The sequence below is a fragment of the Sturnira hondurensis genome, unplaced genomic scaffold (assembly GCF_014824575.4).
Source record: "Sturnira hondurensis isolate 20B ecotype Veracruz unplaced genomic scaffold, ASM1482457v3 Scaffold0007217, whole genome shotgun sequence".
NCBI lineage: Eukaryota > Metazoa > Chordata > Mammalia > Chiroptera > Phyllostomidae > Sturnira > Sturnira hondurensis.
The window spans coordinates 4697885-4719347 of record NW_028079848.1 but is presented as its reverse complement, the minus strand read 5'-3'; the positions used below and the strand labels follow the sequence as shown (position 1 = coordinate 4719347).

The window sequence follows — 21463 nt, the reverse complement described above, 5'->3', positions numbered from 1 at the left end:
ACCCAACAGAGAGAGACAAGCACCATAAGATTTCACTTGTATGTGGAATCTAAAATGCAAAATAAGCGATTCTTATTGTCCCTAATAAGGGCCCCAGCGTGTGGCGGCAGTGAGGCTGGCGGCGGGAATGCGCCAAAGAGAAGCCGGAAGGCGCTTCCTTGGGTGAAAGGGGAGGGTCCGAGTTTCACGTTTTGATGTGTGTGTCTGTCTACACAGGCACGCATAGGTAGATGTGTACATATTTACACACACACATAATTCTATGGGAAAAGGCTAAATGTGTTGGGTTTGTATTTAGTTCTATAGGGTTTTTTTTAACCAACTTACTAGTTACCCCACCAGTGCTAGACAGTATAAAAAACTTCTTGCTCTTTCCATTTCTGACTAATGACTTCTACTACTGGGAAAAGTCGTTGATTTTTCTAAAGTGTCTATCACGCCTCTAGTCAGTCCCCAAACTCCCTTCACACCGCGTCCCTCCCTCCCTCTTCGTGCTGAGCAACCCAGGTTCCCCACACGCAGCTCTGCTCTTTCCAGAAGGTCCCCCCGCCCCCCCTTACCACCACCGAGGACTGGCCACCGCCCCACTCCCCGGGCTGCCTCCCTCTGACACTCACATCTTGGCCCAGGGCCACATCGAGCTGCTTGCTCTCATCACTTTCTAGTCTTCCTTGTCACCTCGCCCAGCGGACTCTGCACCCAGGGAGTCCAAGGTCGGGTCGGAAACAAAATGCTGTGCCCAGAAGCCAGCGCCATGTCTGGAACATAGTAACTGGTTAAAAAAAAAAAAAAAAAAAAGAGGGTGGAATTGAACTAGTCTGACTGCAAAGAGCCATGAACACCAGGCCAGAGAGACCTACATGTTTAAGGAATCTCTGATCTTCTCTGCTGCCATCACCCTGGGGATGTTAGTTACAGGCGTGTGTCCTTCAAGGGCGAGGCTCACTGAGCTGTAAAGGTGGCGACGGGCTGAGGGCTTGGACCGGCTGCAGACACAGCGGCTCTCAGCAGCGGGTGACTCCAGCATCCGACCGTCCGCTCAGTCGTCTCCTGTGTGTTGAGCACCCAAGGCCAGGCCCTGCACCAAGAGCTGGGGGCACAGAGACCCTCGACCACAGAAGGCCCCCCGGGGCGTGCCCACGCCAAGCACAGGGCTGTTCTGTGGACGCAAAGTGTGCCCCCTGCAGAATAGGTCCGACTCTCACCCACAGCTGCGGACCCGGGATGGCTTTCCTTTTCACACGGCACCGACCTAGGGAGCCGCCCTTGACTCCTTCTCCTACCAGCCCCTCCCTCGTCACACTGGGCTTTGTGAATATTAGGAAGTGCCACGCCTTTTGGGTAGACGAGGCAGAGGGTGTCCTCAGGTGTCCTCTTTTTAGCTACTGCCATTGGCTGATCAGGCGCATGGTGACTTGCCGGTAAGTCAACGAGCAGGGTTTTAACGTGGAGGAAGGAAGATGTAGTTTCCGTTTTCTCCTCCACTCCCGTGCTCCTCAGAAGTGGAGGGTGTGGGTTCCACCCCCTGACCCCTGCAACCTGTGCAGGGGACGTGACGCACGGGATGACGTTAAGGATTTCGAGATGGGAAGACTGTACTGGGGTTCCCGAGGGGGCCCAGCATAATGACGAGGGTCTCAATAAAGAGAGAGGCTGGAGGGGCACGGTTAGAGGGAAGATGTGACGGGGAAGGAAGGGGCCACCAGCCCAGGAAAGCAGGCGCCTCCACGGCCGGAGGCAGCTGGGCTTCTCCACTCACGCCTCGGGGGAGAGGGTGGACTGCCAGCACCTCGGGTTTTAGCCACTGAAACCCATTTTTGATTTCCGACCTGCGGAACTGTAAAGCAAACGTGTCAAGCCAGTAAGTCCGTCTTCATTTATCACAGCAGCAACAGAAGCTAATGCAGAGGAACCAAGAAGCCAAACCAAGGTGCTGGGGTGGGGTGGGGTGGCACCAATCTGAAGCTAATCGAGCTGGGAGCACTGGCCCCCGGCTTCGGTTTAAAAGGATCGAGAGTCAAAGTAAGAAAACCCAGTAGCAACCACAGTCCAAACTTTAAGAATCACAGATAGGACACAAGTTCAAGAATCAGGAGTCTAGCAGAGCTAGGGCTCAGAGGGAAGAGTGTGGGCAGCCTCACGGGAAGACAGCCTGGCCACCAAGTCTCCATTTACCAGAATTCAGGCACCAAATGCTTAAGGAAAGGCGACCCGGCTCCACGGAGCCCTTCGAGGGGACTTCTCACTGAGGGGAGACCTGCTCCCAGTCAGCTTGTGCAATTGGCTTAATTCTCCCAATGGTCCAAAGAGGTATACCAGAGTTATGACCCCTCCGTACTGATGGAGACACCTGGGCCATAGGAACACGAGGAAGTGAAGGCGGCCTCACCCCGCCAACCCCCTGCTCTTCCATCCAGGGAGGTCTCCGGGACCTTTCCGGCCACGTGCACAGTTGAAAGCAGAAGAACGTGGAGTGCCCCTCTGAGACACACGTTCTAGCAGCGAGGACTTGAACGCGAAGTTAAACATTAAGCAGCAGACCTGCCACACGGTCTTGTCTGTCTCCGCAGGATACAGAACGCTCTGAAAGGGGACAAGGGACAGAAACCACTTCAAGGCGGCCTTAGAGCGAGGGCTCACCGACGGGCTTCATGGTGAAGGTATGTGGCTGTCTTCTCTTTGGGTTGGAGGATAATTGCGAATTAATCTGAGATCCGTCAGAAGGAGGGAACGGGTAGAGGCGGAGTCAGAGAATGAGCCTGGACGGCAGCCTAAGGACCCCCATCTGGGAATGGCTTCAGGATCCAAAATGAAGACTTTCTAGAAAAAGGAATGGATTCAGTCAAGACCCTCGAGCAGGGCATGGGGCCAGCAGTGCCAGGGACCCTGTGGGCGATGGTGGCTGCCTCTCCGCTTCCGAGTGGTCAGTGTGGGGCAGGCTGTGGCTGTGGATTAAAATCCTGGATCCCAGCTAATGAGGTTTGGGATTGGGGACTGGGACTGGGACAAGTGCGTCTTCGGATTTCTGTATAGACTTGGAATTGCCTCCCCAGAAAAGGGGAATATGAACCAAGCTGTGTGTAAGAGCGAAGGCAACAGAACATGATGCTCGTGGGCAATACCTGCTGAGGGAGCCCACGGGGGCGTCCAGAGGACTGTGCGTGATGGGAAGGGAGCCCCGGAGAACCCAGGGAAGGCACGGTGCCCAGGGGAACGCACGGCCGGGCTCACACTGGCCGGGAAGAGGGGCCTGAGGCGGTTCCTGGAGGGGGGCCGGGGGGCGGCATGCCAGCGTCTCCTGAGGAGCTGAGCTGGGAGCCCCCAGGGGCAGGGTCCGGTTGCACCTTAACTTTGGCGTAGCCCTGCCCTCTCGGAGTGCCCACAGTGGGGGCTGAGGACACTTTGTTCTGTGATTGAATTCATAAATAATTTCATAGGTGACATAGGCAATCCACTGGAATAACCCATTTTATTTCAGAGCCACCAATCTCGCGAAAGGGGGGCCGAGTCACTAACTCGGACAGTGTTCTGTCTTCCCACGTTCCCGGCTGTTTGAGTCCTGTGCGTCCCTTCCTCCCCCACTGCGTGCGTTCGAGTCCACAGGGACTGACTTTGAAAAGTTTAAAACCAATTTCACAACCCAAAGCATTTTCATTGGACTCAGTATTTGCCGTAAGCCTCTCCTTAGTGATCCGAGAGAAGTCCAAGTGCCGGCACCGTGCCTGCCTGTTGTCACTGCTGCCGTTACTAGCAGTCACATGTCACAAGGCGCAAGATTGCACCAGGAGGAAGCATGTCTGTTGACTCTGCCTTCCCTCCCAGAAGTCCTGCGAAGGGACACTGCCCCCATTTTTCCTATACGCAAGTGCTCCGGTTACCTCTGACCCTGTTCCCAAAACAGAAGAGGCAGGGCCCTGCCCTTTGACACGCAGGCCCGCGCTCTCTCAACCACTGTGACATTCACTCTGAGTGAACAAGGACACTGCTAACAGAGGTGATGCAAGACAGGCTGAGTATTACTGGGAATCTGAGGGCAATGGAAAGACAGTTATAGAGAAAAAGCAAGTTTGGGACTAAGAAGAATGGGGAAAAACTAATCTTGTTTATGCACAAACCATTGTTTAGATTATTAATTTTATATCAAATGCAACTCTACCTTGCATCAAAATTATTTTTAAAATGAAGAACTGTCCTTTAACTTAATTTCACCCCCGTTGTCTGTCTGTCCACTCACAGCCAAGGCTGTGGGATTCTCCACTCTGCCAGCGTCACTGCTAAGCGGGCAGGTCCTGGGCCCTGTTTACACGGGGCCAAGACCCACCCGCTCTCTGTGTGCCTGTCGGTTACGCCAGCACTCAGACCCTCCGAGGTCACACCTCTCTCTCAGATTATCCTGGAAAACCCGTTTCCATTAGAGCCTCGCAGAAAGACCCCAGCTTGGAGTGGTTTGGGGTGCCCGCCTACTTTCTGTGTGGGTCTCACCCAAAGAGGATGGGAATGAACAAGTGAGATTAGCTGTCGAGACAAAATTCAAAGAAGCATTGGAAACCATAAAAGCTCAAGCAGCAGGTGGACAGGGAAAGGCAGCGGACGTGACGGCTTGTGATGCAATTTCACTAAGGAAAAAAGCGCTCAAGGAGGAGTTGTTTCCCCCTGGCTGGTGTAGCTCAGTGGATTGAGTGCGGGCCTGGGAACCAAACAGCCACGGTTCGATTCCCAGTTAGGGCACTTGCCTGGGTTGCTAGGCCAGTTCCCAGCAGAGCATGCATGAGAGGCAACCCTACATTGGTATTTCTCTCCCTCTCTCCTTCTCTTCCCCTCTAAAGATAAATAAAAAAAAGAAAAAAGCAACAAAGCCTTCAGAAATACACAGCAAGAGAAAAAAGCATTTCTTTTAAAAAAAAAGGAGTTGTTTTGACTTTTTAAGTATTCAAGAAGCTCAGTTTGAAAGTGCTTCCATCATGAAACTTCCTTCTGCGTTAAAACAATTTAAAATCCCATCAATTCCCATCTAGAATACCTCAACATGAAGCTACCCTGGTGCGCTTAAAATGTGCTCGCACCGAAAGTGTGAACACAGAGGGAAGTCGGGGCCGGGGCCTCGGGAGGCGTGTGCGGGCTCAGCCCACGCTGCGCTGCAGCTCCGGTCAGGTCTTTGAACTTGCAGCCCCGCCCCTTCCAGTCAGCGCCACGAGCAGGACAGCTGAGTGTGCGGAAACTTTCACAGGAGCTGGTGGCAAAGCTCTGCTCTGGGCGCTGCAGGCACAGTCAGGCAGTCGCCCCCTTCAGCCACGTTTGCGATCTGACCTAACGAGGGAAGGGAAGAAGGCCCGACTCCGGCTCAGCTGGGTGTCTGGTCCGATTGCTCAGCTGGGATCCGAGCAGAGCGCCGGACGGACCAGTGTCCTCCCGGCCCGGAGGACTGAGCGCCTTCCAGGCAGAGCCCAGGCCAAGCTTCCTGCTGCTGGCCTTGTGCCGCATTGGGGTTCATGGTAATCAAAGTAGAAAACCCCCAAACTTAGGTGGGGAGACGGTACTCCCAGAATTCTCCTGGCACGTGGCAAGCAGAAAACTCTGGTGACCATGACCATGAAGCCCAATGACTGCTCTAAGTCGCTCAGCTCCTTCTGAATGTAAGGTCACTACTGAGTGTTCACAAAATCCCTTGGTCAGTACAGAAAATCCTGAAGAATGACGTGACCACCGCGTGAGTCTGTGTCTCTCTGGGGATGTCCATGCACCAAGCCAGGCTCGGTGCCTACGTGGAACCCAAGAGCGGTCATTTCCATGTACTACTGAGAATATTTAATACAGTCCATGGTAACCATCTCTGAAAATGGACTCACTGAGCCCTTACTACGTCGCTAATGCTACGGGGCAATAAGTAATACTGCAGAGAGTATTTGGGGGAAAATTCATCTGTGTCTTTCCTTATGCTCCTTCTCCCCAAGGCCATCGGTTATGAATTCCTCCGTGGATGCGGACGGGTCTTATTAAATGTATGTGCAGAGAATGCAAGGGCTTTGGATGAAGCAGCATGACGCCAACCCGGGTGTTGGTAGAGTCGCAGATCCTTCAGTTTAGGGGCGGCTACAAAATTGGCAATATTCTTAGGATGACAACGGTGCCCACAGTAAGTGTGGGTGTCCCCAGAGACAGTTTGATTGATGCACAGACACCAATTCTGTCCCTGTCGGGGTCATGAGTTCTCTTCGCCTGTCGAAATAGCTAGATTTATTCGTGGTTGTAGTAGGAAGCTCCAACTCAGTTCGATTTGAAAATCCTTTCCGTCCAGCCCTGGCTGGTGTGGCTCAGTGGACTGAGCACCAGACTGTGAAGCAAAGGGCCACTGGTTCAATTCCCAGGCCGGGCACCTACCTGGGTTGCGGGCCAAGTTCCCCAGCGTGGGGCACATGAAAGGCACCTACACATCGATATTTCTCTCCCTCTCTTTCTCCCTCCCTTCCCCTCTGTCTAAAAATAAATAAACTTAAAAAACAGAAAAGAAAATCCGTTCAGTCTAGTAAAGTGTCCAAATCGTGTGCAGCAGAGACGAGAGTAAACATTTTAAGCCTTTAAGGCAATACCTCCAAGTGTTACAGACATCGTCCTTCATGTTCAAAGACGTCACCATGGGACACTGTCCCGATGGGACGGAAAGGACAGGACAGAAACGTGCTCAGGGAAAAGCAAGGGCTGCTCTGGGACTTGCCCCTGGGCTCCCGCGCTTCCCTCCACCTCCCTGTCTCCGGCCTCCCCTCCGCCCGGTTGTCTGTGGTTTGCCCTGTTCCCACGGAAGCTCCACTCAGAACAGGGGAGGACACAGGTGGGACTTTCCACCAGAGTTTCTCCTGCGAACCCACAAAACTCCATGAGCATCACTGCGCCACAGGTGCTGTGAGGCATGAACCACAGAGCTGGCTGCCACCCACGCATTTACTGACACTGTGAGAAGGCGACACTAACACGAAAAAGTGACTTGTGTGCTGTGTTTTGGGTTGTTTTTCTGCCCGTAGATCAAAGCCTGTCGTGGTAAAAAAGAACCCGGGCTGAGGTGGCCTCTGCCTTAAAGTGCAGTGACACTTCCCAGAGGAGCCACATGGACAAGAAGCCGTCCCCCAGGAAAGGTATGGTCACCTGTCGCGTCTGCAGCTGACTCGAGGAGCGGATGCTGTCCCCGTGTCCTGTACATGTCCTCACCCTCCTTTCACCGTGGCATGGGACCCGCTCCCCACTTCCTACTGCCACCTGCCGCTGCTTCCTCCTCAGGGGACCCGCTGAGTTGTCATCCGAAATCAAGCCAAACAATCAGTAAATCTGGGACATGAGGAGGGGATGACCCCCAGGCTAGGAGGGAGGCCCTGTCCCCCCAGAGTGGGAAGCTCCATTCATGAGGAAATCATTCTTCTCAGGCAACCAATCCCATCCCCGAGCCCACTGGCCGTTAAAAGGGATTTCTTTCATTATAGTTACATCCATGTCCTCAAAGGTCCTCTCATTTCTCTTTAGTCCAAGTTCTCCAAATATGCAATGCAAAATATATATATATGATACATACATGTGTGACATATATGATATATATGTACAATAACAGACTCCATCATTCACATGGGAGCACTTCAGCAGTGGACCCTTGTTGCCCACACTTCATGGGGACTTGAAAAAAAAGAAAAAAAAAGAATTACTCTTGTGACATACTGCAAAGGCCTCCAGCACCTCATCACCAACAAACTGCATAAAGGTGGTTTTCCCCGTGAATTTTCTAAAGAGCTGAACATAAACGAAGGCAGGCCCACGTAGGTGTTGCGCTCGAGTTAGCAGTTAGCAGAAGTGCCCAGGTACGCCCCACCCTCAGACATTTTAAAAGAAGGCCCTGGACGTTTGTCAGCTCCACCCAAAGGCAGCCGCCTAGCGGAAACGGCCCAGGTCTTTGGCGAGTGGGTGTGCACACGCCCGGGACCAATGGCCTGCCGCCGGGAGGTGTTCTGGGACCGGCTCGGCCACCTGCACCCCCACGTGACAGCAAAGCGGCATAAACGCCTTCATTGAGGTGTTTGTGTTTATTGTCTGCTTCCCACCATTGCTCTACTCGATTGTAAGGTCCCGGACTCACTGTCTTGAAGCTAACTAAAGACGGTGAGAAAGGAGGGCGGACTTCAGTGGAGAGGGAAGCTGTCCTGTTTTCAGTGGGAGGGGCGAGCACAGCCAGGACCTCCCGGCCTCCTTCCCGCCCACCCCCAGGCCCGCATCTCTGCTCCTTGCGCTGCGGACTGGCCGTGGTCATGCACCTGTCGAACCTGGCCATGATCACGCAGCGGGTGAGTCTGAGCATCGCGGTCATCGCCATGGTCAACGGCACGCAGCAGCCGGCTGCAGTCAACGCCTCCGCAGTCAGGCCTCGTGCAGACGCGCTCCAGGACCCCGGCGGGCCCCTCCTGGACCTCGGCACTGGGGTGAGCAAGCGGGAGGGAGAACGGCCCTGGGTGGGGGGACCATGATCGCGATTCTGTGGAGAGGGGACCATGAATGTTCCAGGACAGACTTTTCAGAACTGAAATTATTTTTCTTTGAGCCGTGGCTGAAGTCTATGATAAAAATAATCTTTCACGGAGGTTCTTGTAATTACAAGCTGGAGGAATGTAGGGGGAAAATGTGAAAACTTCTCAAAAGGAACAGATTGCTGGGCGTCTTCCATTAAAAAAACAGGCTTGTCTATGAACATCTGCCCCCGCCCCCGCAGACTCTGCACCTCTGGTCTTCGTGTGTTTTTGAGTTGTGCACACAGCCCGTGACGGCAGCGGGTCGGCCCGCAGCTCTGCTGACGGACTGTCTGGTGGAAAACCAGTCATACTCCCTACTTGCTGTCAGTTGAATAAGCCAGCTTTGCCAGTTATTTTAAATGTTTTCCAGCAATACTTTCTATATCTGTATCTCTCTCTATATAGATGTGTGCATATATATATTTCTTTGAATTCTCCTCTGGACCAACTGTAACATCTTACCACCCTCGTATTTCCTGAGTTCGTTCCTGGGACCCAGCTTCTTTGCAATGACCACCTCCCCGCCCTGTTCATCCCACACACTCCCTGTCCCCAAGCTCCAGAACCTGGGTCACCCACCCAGTGCCTGAGTCACGCTGCGCTCCTCAGAGTCGGGACCGCTTCTCCGTGCAGTCCCCTCAGCCAGAGGCCTGGGAAAGCCCACGCTGGGCAAGTCAGTGCCCCGGTCTATTTCTGATCCCTTGGTGTCACTTCAAACGCTAGGAGCCCACTTTTCTGTATTCTTCGATGGGAGTAAATTTTCCTCTTTTTCTTTATACAAACCATAGGCATTGGTCAAGGGGTGGTTCAAGTTCTTCTGCCTTCCTGGGACCGTCCCAAAGTGTCCTTCCCTCTTCTCCGAGTCCGTGTGCCACTGAAATTCCTCCTCAAACAAGCACTCTGACACAAGTCATAGAGCTGGCATTTCTCTTAAGTGGATAAAATATCATATTTCACACTTTCTGGCTCTCTACTTCAAACTTATAACATTTATGTTCTTATCTAGGGAGCTACCAAAAACCATTCATCAGGTTACACTGCAAGCAGAATGTGACCTCGCTACTACGAAATACCGTGAAGTAGACCATCGTTCCCAAACCCGATTTTAGGGGCTGGTCTTCACCAGAGCTCAGAAAGCTGCGTCTTCCTCATCCTTTGAGATGAGAGTCAACGTGTCACCTTTTACCAGACGCAAAAGAAAGGAAGCCCTTCCACAGATGGTCTGTCTCTCACCATCTGCTTCTTCCATCCACAGCTTCCTACCACCTACTGGCATAGTCATTTCTTTATCTCTTTTCTCCTTCTCTTCCTCTGGTTTTCCATCCTTGGAAAGGAGCAAATTAGGAGTATAACTGGTTATTTGGAAAAGGTGGAACGTTCAAGTTAGGTAAAAAATAGCGAAAATCCAAATTTGCTATTTCATAGTAGGGTTCCACCAAACCCAATCGGCTCCGGCCGTGCAGCAGACTTCCTTAGCAAAGGTTTTTCCTCTTTACTCCTCCCCAGAGCTCTGTGTTTGAATGGAGCCCCGAGACCCAGGGCCTTATCTTCAGCTCCATCAGCTACGGGGTCATCCTGACTCTGGTCCCCAGCGGATACCTAGCAGGGATATTCGGAGCAAAGCAGATGCTGGGTGCCGGGTTGCTCATCTCCTCCCTCCTCACCCTCCTCACACCGTGGGCCGCCGACCGGGGAGTGACTGTGCTGGTTGTGGTGCGGACCATCCAGGGCGTGGCCCAGGTATCCAGGCACCTTCTCCCCAGAGTCGATACAGATTCCTGCATCCCACCTGTGCCCACAGGCCTTCATGATTTTCATTCCAGGGAATGGCGTGGACAGGTCAGTTTACCATTTGGGCAAAATGGGCACCCCCACTGGAACGGAGCAAGCTCACCAGCATCGCAGGGTCAGGTAGGCATTCCTCCACGCGGGGCAGCTTTGTCACAACCTCACCCTCCCGCATCATCCGTGGGATGCACGGGATGCTTTCGGAGGGACGGAAGATTCGACAACGTACGAGGTTACGCAACGGGTAAGAACAATCTAACTGAGCCGAGACATCACTGAGGCTCAGCACAGAGGGGCCCCCACGAGCTGCAAAAGCACTGTGTGTGGGGCCATGTGGAACTTTGAGCAATTGCATAAGTGGAGAAAGACCAAGTACATGGTGTAAACACCACTTTAACAATGACATACCATCGAGAATTGGGACTGCTGAATTCAGAGTGGAAAGGCTGCAAGGTAGAATTTAAATACCGCACGAATCTGAGCCCGGTGGTGTTGTGGGCGAGTCCTCACAACCCTCGGATGTGAGTTCTGTCTCTAACTTTCCCTCAGAAAGGAAGGGGTTGCTGTACGCCGACAAGAGCCCACAGTGGTAGCCAGCAGGTGGTAGGACAAGACCCTGAGTGCGCACAGGGGACACACCCCAAACCCCGCCACACAGCAAGCCCTCGGTTGCCACGCCAGACACAGTGCACGGTCTCACTAAGAAGGCGGCAGCTTCATCCCTGAGGCGCACCCCCTGGTAGCTCTGAGGGTGTGCGTTTGAAGACCAGACCGAGGTTCCTCCAAGCCTCTCCCTCCGGCCCAACACACGTGCACCGGCAGACTCTGCCTCCGAGGCGACCAACCCTCCCACTGCTCACACCCCCTCGGCCTCAGCCCACAGACCCCCCATCGGCTCCGCCACACCAGCTGTGTGTCCTCCCACCCTCTCTTCCCACCAACGCCACACTGGCCCCAGAGCCCAGGTGGCTGAGTTTGCTCTCCTGCAGGGGAATGTTCGCGGCATTCCTCCTCGTCCTCCCGGGGCCTGGATGCAAAGCTGTGAGCTGCCAAGGGCCCTCCCGCTGGTCCAGCCCCGGGGCCCCCTGTGAGCTCCACACCCCACTTCCCTGGGGCTCTGCTAGTTTCCTGCCAGGTCCTCTGCCTCCGGCTTCTTTTCCCAAAGCCGCATGGCAAACAATCCCTATTCAACAATTCAACTGATCACTGCTTTCAATTGCTCCTCAACGGATGCTTTCAGAGAGCATTGTAGTCTCATTACATTTATATTCTCCACCCTTTTTTTTTTCAAATTGGGACCTATTAGCAGGGTCATGAAATCTGTTAAGTGGGTCAAAACCTGTCTTTAGAAATGAAAGTGAATGGAACGGAACAGAATACAACACAACAGAGCAGAGCAGGCCTGTATTGCACACGGTGAAGCCAAGTCCTGAGTCGGGGAACTTGTTTGAGGGGTGTGTGTTGGGCCGCTGTGCATTTCTTACTGTGCGTCTGTGTGACTCACACTCAGACTCCAGGATCCTACTTGCGATAGTGAGTTTTGTTTTTGCTTTTCTCTCCGACTGACCACTGTGGACTGACCACTCCTTGGGAGCAGGGACTGTGACTTAATTTTTGTCAGCCTTTCCTTTCCTGTCCCCAGCATCTGCCAGTATAACTCTGGTTACAAGGAAATACAGGTGGGCTGTGGATTCGGCCAGGCTGGTGCTCAGGAGCCGCCACTGCAGTGTTGGGGGGATTATTACTACCATCATCGTCATTATTATTTTTATTTCCTCCACATGACTTCACTGGGGGGATCTGAGGGGCAAGGCTCTTGTCACCCAGCAATTGCAAGTATGCCACCTCACTGTCGGGACACTGACCAGGAAGGGAGGCCGCTCGGTCCCAGCCTCCGTCACGTTCCTAAGTGTCCCTCTCCTCATCTCTTCAGGGGCAGCATGCGGGTCCTTCATCATCCTCTGTGTCGGGGGACTCATCTCACAGACCTTGGGCTGGCCTTTCATCTTCTACATCTTCGGTGAGTCGCTTCCCCCTGACGCGTCCATGTCCCAGGTGTTCAGCCACACCCTTCTGGCAGGACACCAGGGAAATGGAAGATGACGAAGAACGTGAGGGCTGGGAGCCGTCTTACTCTAGCCAGGGCGGTGACTGCGTGTTGCCAGCTTCGGGGAAGCCGAGAGGACATCTCTGTAAAGTCTACCCCGCCGTCTGCCACGCCGAGTCTCCTTCTGCACATGGCTAAGACACGGGGCTGGGGACTGACTACACTGCCGAGGTGTCCTCGTATTTCAGAAGGAGTATTTCTGCCAGACGCCCTTGGCCTGTTCTCCACGGGGGAGCCTTGTGAACCTCCGTGTGTGTGCACCTTCCTGCGGACACACGGATCCCATCCCAGATCCGTGGCGCTGCTCACGGACATGTCTTCTCTAGACTGTGCTGGTGTCGATTGTCTATTTCTCCTTTGTCGCCACCAGACAGTGAAACGCTCCAGTTGCGGAACCCATTCTATAACACACCGCACCATCGTAGCTCTGACTCTCAGCTTCGTAAATAAAGGAATGTGTTGAACCTGTCATGAGAGGGAATTTAATGAACACGAGTCCCCCAGTCTTTTAACACAGAGCCTTCTTCAAACGACAAATCTCAGCCACAACACAAGTTTCCGTTCTGTCATGACGACCAAATGGTGTCATTCAACATGAGCTTCCTCACTAACGGAACTAACCCCAGGTCTCTTGGGTCCATGGACATAAACTGCCAAGGAGCATTTCTTGCAGAAACCCACTGCGGGTGCGCAGCGTGGCACAAGCGCACGGGTCTTTCGCCCACGTGTCGGAGGCTTCTCCTTGCCTCACAGATTTTATTCAGGTTGCTGCGGGCATGCACAGTGATGTTCGTCCTCAGTCCTAACCGTTCAGGTCGTCCAAAATGAGACAAGGTGCAAGTTAGAATCTGCTGCTGGCGACATGCAACCCTGTAAGCACTGAGTCCTAGGAGGGATGAGTCTTCGAGGCAACAGGACACTCGCTCAGCCCCCGCTGTCTCCAAAGGGCTCGGCACTGACCCCTGGCAGTCTGTCGGGGAGGCGGTGCCTGGAGAGCTTTGGTTACAAGTGATTCGTGAAAGAATTGAAGTAAATAAGTGGGAACTTGAGGTTCTTGTGATGGAATAACCATGAATTGGGTGTGTCTGGGGGGAGGTGTCCACTTCAGAGGGAAGCCCCCCGACACCTCACAAACCTGCAGACTAACAGGGTCCCGGCTCCCCAGGCGGCATCGGCTGTGTGTGCTGTCTCCTGTGGTTCATGGTGATTTACGATGACCCCGTGCATCACCCGTGCATAAGTGTCAGAGAAAAGGATCACATTGTGTCCTCGCTGGCTCAGCAGGTACAAGTCCCCCTCTCCCTGAGGCCACACAGAGGCTGCAGGGCGGCATGGGGCTCCCGGGGGACCCCCGGCCCATTCTAACACCCACGCTGACCAGCTGTTTCCTTCCAGCCCACTTCCTGTCGACGGTCTGTCCCCATAAAGGCCATGGTCCGCTGCCTGCCGCTGTGGGCCATTTTCATGGGGTTTTTCAGCCACTTCTGGTTATGCACCATCATCATCATGTACCTGCCGACCTACATCCATTCCGTGCTCCACGTCAACATCAGACAGGTGAGTGCCCTTCCGACACGGGGGAAATGGCCGTGGCCGTGGGGGAAGTACTTCCATGCTTCCTGTTCCATTCCGGCCCTGCCCGCAACCGTTCACCCTCACAGCGGCCTTGAAGGAGGCACTGTAAAGAAAGGTCCCTGTGCACGGGTGCGACAACAGGACAGACAGAGGTGACGTGCTGCCCTTGATGGCACAACCACTCAGGGAGACCGCCGCTGTAGAGTGTGTTCCTAACCGCCACACTGCCACACTGGAGTCTCAACCCTTCAGGTTCCCACGGGAATCAGCATCGCTGTCTCCAGAGACAGCATCAGGCCCCTCCCGAGGCGGAGACGCTCGGTTCCTGACCGCACACAACTCGCACTGTCGGGGGCCGGCTCAAGGTGGCCTGGTGACGTCCATGCTCCCTGCACCTTGGTCCTCACCGGCTCGTGTCTTTCCTCCAGAGCGGGGTCCTGTCCTCCCTGCCCTTTGTTGCCGCCTCGATGTGCACGATTCTGGGGGGTCAGCTGGCCGATTTCCTTCTGTCCAGGAATCTTCTCAGATTGGTCACCGTGCGGAAACTCTTCTCGTCCCTGGGTGAGGACAGGCGGGCAGGCGGGGGGACAACCCACCGATCCCCTCTCCCTCTCGTGGTCCGATCGAGTCCCAACAGGGGTTCTGACACGGGTCCTGCCTGCCCAGGGCTGCTCCTCCCATCACTCTGTGCTGTGGCCCTGCCCTTCGTGGCTTCCAGTTACGTGACCACCATTGTCTTGCTGATACTTATCCCTGGGACCAGCAACCTGTGTGACTCAGGGTTCATCATCAACAGCTTAGATGTCGCCCCCAGGTACGATCCTCGCCTGCTGCTTCCCCGCCTCCAGGTCGCTCCGGAGGTGCCAGACCTCAGTCTCGTTCCTCTGACTCCTTCACATTGTTGCATCCCACAAACGGTGGCAGAACAGGGACAAGTACCCAGACCTGTCAGCACAAGGCCCTGCCCTGAGGCGGATTTAGACCGAGAGCCTCCCAGCAGAGCCCCGATGGCTGCTCTGGGAAAGGCACCCCCCCCCCACGCCAGGTGCTGGGGACCTTCACTCCCACAAACCTCCATGCTGGCCACGAGCTGGACCCTACAGGGAGGTGGGGGACATGGGGGGCCTCTCGTGTGGCTTCACATCTAGTCGTCACAGCCACGCGAGGCCGGCGCTCCCGTTACCCATGCCTTGGAGGGCGAGGGCTGGGGAGCAGGCGGTCAGACACACCACACGCCACACAAAGTCGGCCAGGACCGAAGCCCAGGCGGCCTGTCCCGCGTCTGGGTCCTGTGCACCCCACCAACTCCCAGGGAGGAGCCTGGGCTCTTGGGGGCAGAGTGGTCCCCTGGCCACAGACTCGGCGCTGGGACGCTGCCCTGGGCGTCTCAGGTCACTGCAGAGCACGCCTTCGCCGTGAGGGCAGAGCAGCAGCCACGCTGGGCTGCTGAAAAGACGTTCAAAGAAAAATGCTGGCTGTGTGGACCGCAGCTTCCCATAAGGCCACCCCGACATCCCCACAGGTATGCCAGCTTCCTCATGGGCGTCTCGCGGGGATTCGGGCACGTCGCGGGGATCATCTCCTCCACCACCACCGGCTTCCTCATCAGCCAGGTGGGGCCATTCACTGACAACCCTCCACAGCAGGTGTTGTTTCAGGCACAGGGACACACAGTGGGGCCACTGCTCTCGAGGACTGAGGTCCGAGGGGACACGCAAGCACAGACAGCCGCACACAGCTCTACCCAGAGCACCGGGGCAGGTCCAGGGGCGCAGGTTCCCAGAGAAAGGGAGAGCGGAGCTTCTAGAGGCGAACGATGCCACATTGATGGAAACAGCAGGGCCGACTTTCTAGAGGCACAAACGCGTGGAGAGGTTCTTAGTTAGGCCCAGAGCGAAGGGCACATTTTGGGGTAAGAGAGGAAGACAGGGCAGAGGGGGGAGACAGCGAGGAGATACGGCTCAGATTCGCAGGATGAGAACAGGTGTCCATTCAAAGAGCAGTGACCACGGTGGACGGAGCAGGGGTGTGGCCATGAGGCTGGCTCCACGTGACACGGGGGCTTCTGGAGAAAACGAAAAGGCGGGACCAGGCTGGGATGGGAGGACAGAGAGAGTCAACTGGCAGAATCGGTTTCATTTTATTGTCATGTGTTTTTGCGTGACCGGCTTTCTGGGTTGATTCTTTACACAGCTACTACCAGTGTCCATGATGGTGGAAACAAACTTGCCCTCCCAGGCCTTGGGCGGTGCCTCGGGCAGCCGGCCACTCTCCCCCTGCGGGGACGTCCTCTTGGGTCTGCGATTGGCACCAAGGGCTGTAAACAATATAAAGCAGAGCCTGGAAAGACAAAATCTTAATGATGCATTTTAGACACAATTTTGAATGAACAATAGGGTATTTTCATGAATGTTGAGGTCCAAAATCCAGAGAAAACATTAGGGTCGGTTAATTTATTTTGATTTAAAGAAAAATCCTTCCCAACCCAGAACCCAGTGCTCATCTGAGAGTCCTCATTCTGCTTCCAAGGCTCACCGAACTCTGATAATTTGAGACGCAGGGCTATCTCACGTTGACCCCTCCCTGTTCTCCCTGTTCTTCCGAGGTCAGCGCCGCCCAGCACCAAACAGAGGGCCCCTAGGGCCGGCAGGGAAAGCTTGCTGACACGGATCATCCCGCTTTCTGCCCCAGGATTCAGTGTCGGGATGGAGAAGTGTCTTTTTCCTGTCCGCCGGCGTCAACATGTTGGGCCTGCTTTTTTACCTCGCATTTGGGCAGGCGGAAATCCAGGACTGGGCCAAAGACAGGAGACTCACCCGCCTCTGAGGACGCAGCGCGGCGAGCAGATGCCGAGTCGACCGTCAGTGTTTCCCCGTTTCCTCACTCGTCGTCACTCTTTCTGCACGTTCTCGGCCATAGACTCGGCCGTTCCTAGCCCAGTTGTGTGTTAGATTTTTCGGGCAGTCTCTCAAACACACTGAGGGGTGGGACCCCCCGTGCATTGGTCTTGGGGGGTCCCCAGGTACCACTGATTGTGTGATAGTCCCCGGAGTTTCTAACACTCAGCTGGCCGATTTCCAGGGCTGACACGGGCAGGACAAGCTTGAAACGTCGCTGCCTTTAACTTTTCCTCCTTGGAAAGTACTAGGCGGATAAAATCCTACGTGAAACTCACCACTGATAAGTACGACGACGGGGTGATATGGACACAGCAAAGATCGGCTGGGAGCTACAATCATATGGTCTGGAGCTCTGCAGAGAACGGAATTTGAAATCTATAATCCAAAGAATTAACATCTTTTTCGTTTTTACATGCTGTGGAACTTGGGTGTTTATTTATATGGTTAAATTCTATTAAAACTCACATGCTAAAATGAAATAGACTATTTTCAAATGATGTAGATGAGGGTGTTTCCATCAGGCCGAACAGGTATTTGTGTCCTAGCGAAACTGCAGCTCAACCACCGAGAGGTAGCCAGAAGAGGACACGGCTGGGGCTCACCAGAGATCGGGAGAAGACAGAGCCGGGGAGCATGCGCCATGAGAAGGTGTGTGACAGCAGGCAGTGTGGGCGCCTCCCAAAGTGGACAAGGCGCCGGGTGCGGGAGGGAGATGGCAGAGGTGTGTGCCAGTGAAGTGACGATCGATGTGGGGGAGAAGAACACTGAGGCTCTGTGTGACAAGGCAGAAAAAAGCCCATCACACACCAGAGAAGGACCCTTTCCAGGGCAGAAAAAGGTCATTGGAATTTCCTGTTTTCCCAGGATTTGCAAATAGGCATCATGAACCCGGCAGGCGTGAATCCTGGCTCCTAGGCGGTCTCCGCACTCCGAGGGGCTCTGGTTCTGCTCGCAGCCATCCCAGACGAGAGACGTCCACCACATGAGAAGTCTGGACCAGCCACAGAGACAGACCTGGGCTCGCTGAGCAGACGAAGGGATGAAGCCGGTTGGCTTGACGACTAAAGCTCTTCCCTGGGCCTGGGCTTCCCTCCACCTCTAAGTGTTTGTTTTCCATCCGGAGACTTGGCACCGGATGTGTCAGTGCTGCTGGCTCAGCACTTCCTGGGTCGCTGCCCCTGGGAAGGACTTCCCAACACTGGCCACCCTCCTCCTCCTCCTCACACTTTGATCTCACATTGTTGCCATTTCTCCTCCCCGCTCCATTCTTTCTGGCCTCCCGTGAACATCTCTTTCCCCAGACTTGTAATTCTTCACTTGTCATCATCCACGTGTCCCGAAGACCTGCAGCCTGAACTGATCGAATCCCCGGACTCGCCAAAAGTCACCACATATACCCCCCACCCGGTCCCAATTCCCAAGCCAGCAGTCTCCCGAGTCCCTTCAGCAGAATACACGCTTTCCCACCTGGGAAACTCTTGCACAAACACTCCCCCACCCACCCCAGGGAGCCTTTAAAAATACTCCCGGGCGGAGTCAGTCGCCCTACACAGTCCCAGCCACATGTGAAGTCCGCCGCCTTCTCCTGCTGCCCTGAATGTCACCTCCGAGGCAGTCGAAGAGCCGGGCTCAAAATGCATGTGTGTGAACAGTGAGTAACGAATATTTCAAGTTTCCCCGTACTCTCAGTTTTGTGACAGAGGACAAAAAATACATCTTAAAGTACCTGCCTTAAGTTTTATCTGCACTGCGATTTCCAAACAAATAAAAAAATACAGGGGTTAAAAAAAGAACCAACAAGGAAATGAATACATACGATTGAAAATGGCTGGTGCGTTAGGATGACGGCTATTGGGCAACGTTTCCTGTTTCTCAAATTTACTTGAAATAGCAATAAAAAGAAAAATAGGTACAGTAATGTATTTTAAAAGATGTAGCACACGGTCCTTTCTGTTAAGAAGAAAAAATATTTTAAAGATATCTCTGAAAGGATAGGAGGAAACATTAAGCTGGGTTCTCACAAGAGGGACAAGAGGTGAGTGTACACGTGTCTCTCAGAAGAGAGCCTCCCCCCAACCCCTGGCCACTGAGCACACCCTCAAATACATCCCCAGCTGCTATGCGCTCACCTGTGCACTTCCAAAACGGGAGGGCCAATGGGCCACCTCGAGTGACCGTCACAAGGCCACAAAGCCTGTCCCCATCTGCAGGTGAACGAACATCAGAAGAGACAAAAGTAACAAACTCTAAAAACCAGGCACTTATGCATAAGAAGTGAATAGATGCCAACTAATTAGTAACTAGGGGAAAGCCCTCACAGGTGAGGTAAGTAGCAGATCGGAATGGCCGGCTTTGCGGTGGGAAAGCCTGGCTGAGACACTCCGGGGCTCGGCAGTGCCTCGGCCAGCACCCAGCTCTCCCCGCCGTCCCAGTGCACCAGTGCGGCAAGGTGTGTGCACACGCATACTCGCTTTCCCTCCTGAGCGGAAGACTTGTAATCCCTGTCCCATCAATAGCAACACCGTTCACGTGACTCACTTCAACCAATGCATTTTGAGCCAACAGGACAAGGGCCGTTTTTAGCCAGAAACTTCCTGATGTTGTCACTTTGTCCTCTGCCATTAGACTGGCTGTGTCCTAGACTGAAGCTGATCCACCTTCCTGGGCCCCGGGTGAAGATAACGTGGCCCAGAGCAGCTGACCATGGGACAGGTGGCATGAAGCAGGTTGCTGCAAACCACTGAGATTGGAAGGGGGCTATTTGTTACTGAAGGATACCTAGCCCATACTGACTGATACAAGAATTAGTAACAGGCGTCAAATGCGACCAGAAGGGAAACACACCCCCTGCCCTGAAATGTGTAGTGTTCACTTCAGGACTGGTCATGGGGCAAAGAAAAAACATACTGGAGGCCGGAAGGATGTGTATTAGTGCAACATTTGGTATAACTTTTGCTTAATGCAATTTGGGAAGCATAAAATATACTTAATGAGTTTCTTGCTTTAGGTCAAGTGGTTGGAATATTGAATATCAGAGTCTTTGTTAGTTGCATTTGTCCAGATTCTCCAAAAGTGTATGTGGTCAGGAAACCACTGGCCAATCTCAGAATATCCAGACCTTACAGGTTTGGAAGAAGAAACTTCTCAACAGAAAAATTATTTAAGAAACAAAAAACGATTAAAACTCATTCTTGGGACAAGGGGTGTTAATAATAACCGTTGTAATAATGATGGCAGATGGCTTTACTTTGTTGCATGATTTACCCTTGTTCCTTTCTTTGACATCCAAATAAGTGAGTCAACAAAGTAGAAGACGCTTGTTCCGAGTCCCAGGTGGATGGTGAAGGTGTCTGGACACTTGGCCCCACACACTTAGTTATACAGCCGTGCTGGTCAGAGGATGCGACACCATCTTGCTTCCCGACAGTATGAGACCCTTCCTACAATGCAAACATCAACTTAACTGAGGTCCTATCTGGAATCACGGAACACCTCAGCCCACAAGCACTCCTCGTTTTCTCCAACGTCTTCTCCTCAAAGTCCTATCTGCCACAATGGTTCTTTCCCTTCTCCACGGCTGCTCTCCTGCATAGCGTAGATTTTGCAGCCACAGCCCAGCAGTCCTGGGAGAGCGGTTGCTGAAATCAGGGGCATTGAAACTGGGAATTAACAAGGAAAAGACTCATCTAAGGAGACACGGTGAGGAGGACTCGCCGTGTGGCCATCGCGCATGTGACTGAACGTGTGGGGCAGGTAACCAGAGACCTGTCACTTTGCTCAGCAAGGGACAAAAATAACAGAAGGCAAAGAGAGAGATGGTTTCCGGTCTGAGCTTGATCACCAGGCTGACTCCGTCTGTCACAGAGATGGTGACACCAAGCAGGAGCCCGACTTGAAGAAAGGACTTGTCAGAATCAGGACGAGGACCAAAGGTTCTGAGCAGGAATCATAGCACGGCATGTGGGCTCGGGGCTTAGTGGGAGTGGGACGGCAGCCAAACTCCGGAAAATGGCCCTGCCATTCATCCATTCATTCAAGTCTCCCGTTTCGGGACTTAGATTCATCCCATGTGACAGCTTCAGAGCCGCCCCCAAATCACCTGAGTCACTGCTGGACGGGAGGATGGTTGGGGCAGAGTGCACACCTGGTGGTGGCAACCAGGAACAGCAGGCTGTCTGCCATCGCCACAAATGTGCGCCCTGGAGGCGTGAAGTACCACCCAGGACCAGAGCGGGGACGGGGGGGGGGGGGGATCATTGTGGGGATGACATCACCAAGGGGGAACCGAGCAATGGGTCTCCTCTAATACTCTCGTCACCAAAACACAGCCATTTAAAAGGCAACCTTCTCCCAAAAGGAAACATCTACATTTTTTAAGAAGGTGCATGTTGCCATCTAACTCAAGAAAATGTTTTGACCTACATTCGTGTTTAAAAATTAATTGTACATGAAGCAAAGTTCGATTTTATGTCCATACAGACACATCTTGAGTCTATTTCTAGGTAGAACGCAAGAACAAACCAAGAGATTTTAAAGGGAAGTTAAAAATTAAA

At 53.5% G+C, this 21463-nt stretch overlaps 1 protein-coding gene and 1 long non-coding RNA gene across 4 annotated transcripts; one reads left to right on the top strand and one right to left on the bottom strand.

The window, feature by feature from the left end:
* The first annotated feature begins 1752 nt into the window (after positions 1-1752).
* On the top strand, positions 1753-17444 carry LOC118990677 (sodium-dependent phosphate transport protein 3-like). 3 transcript variants are annotated; one of them, XM_037051405.1, is made up of 12 exons: positions 1753-1861; positions 2571-2660; positions 7017-7127; positions 8242-8453; positions 10047-10280; positions 10364-10451; positions 12262-12348; positions 13601-13719; positions 13831-13992; positions 14439-14571; positions 14677-14824; positions 16702-17444. In XM_037051405.1, the coding sequence occupies exons 3-12, from the start codon at positions 7100-7102 to the stop codon at positions 16943-16945; spliced, it is 1455 nt and encodes a 484-aa protein (XP_036907300.1). In that variant the 5' UTR covers positions 1753-1861; positions 2571-2660; positions 7017-7099; the 3' UTR covers positions 16946-17444. The 3 variants fall into 3 exon arrangements, with proteins under 3 accessions (XP_036907300.1, XP_036907299.1, XP_036907301.1); XM_037051406.1 differs by lacking the exon at positions 1753-1861 and adding an exon at positions 15533-15623 and having other exon boundaries at positions 2329-2660; positions 16702-16915; XM_037051404.1 differs by lacking the exon at positions 1753-1861 and having other exon boundaries at positions 2327-2660.
* A 454-nt stretch (positions 17445-17898) lies between these two features.
* LOC118990681 (uncharacterized) lies at positions 17899-21069 on the bottom strand. The gene is made up of 3 exons (XR_005067284.1): positions 19897-21069; positions 19040-19114; positions 17899-17933 (listed from the first exon to the last, which is right to left on the bottom strand). It is a non-coding gene; the product is annotated as an uncharacterized LOC118990681 (long non-coding RNA).
* Positions 21070-21463: the final 394 nt, after the last annotated feature.

Bases quoted from the DNA above. Each gene is read 5' to 3' on its own strand.
- LOC118990677 (XM_037051405.1), top strand. From the start codon at position 7,100: ATGGACAAGAAGCCGTCCCCCAGGAAAG. The intron at 7,128-8,241 runs GTATGGTCACCT...GCCCACCCCCAG, and splicing joins GAAGCCGTCCCCCAGGAAAG to GCCCGCATCTCTGCTCCTTG. The intron at 13,993-14,438 runs GTGAGTGCCCTT...TCTTTCCTCCAG, and splicing joins TCCACGTCAACATCAGACAG to AGCGGGGTCCTGTCCTCCCT.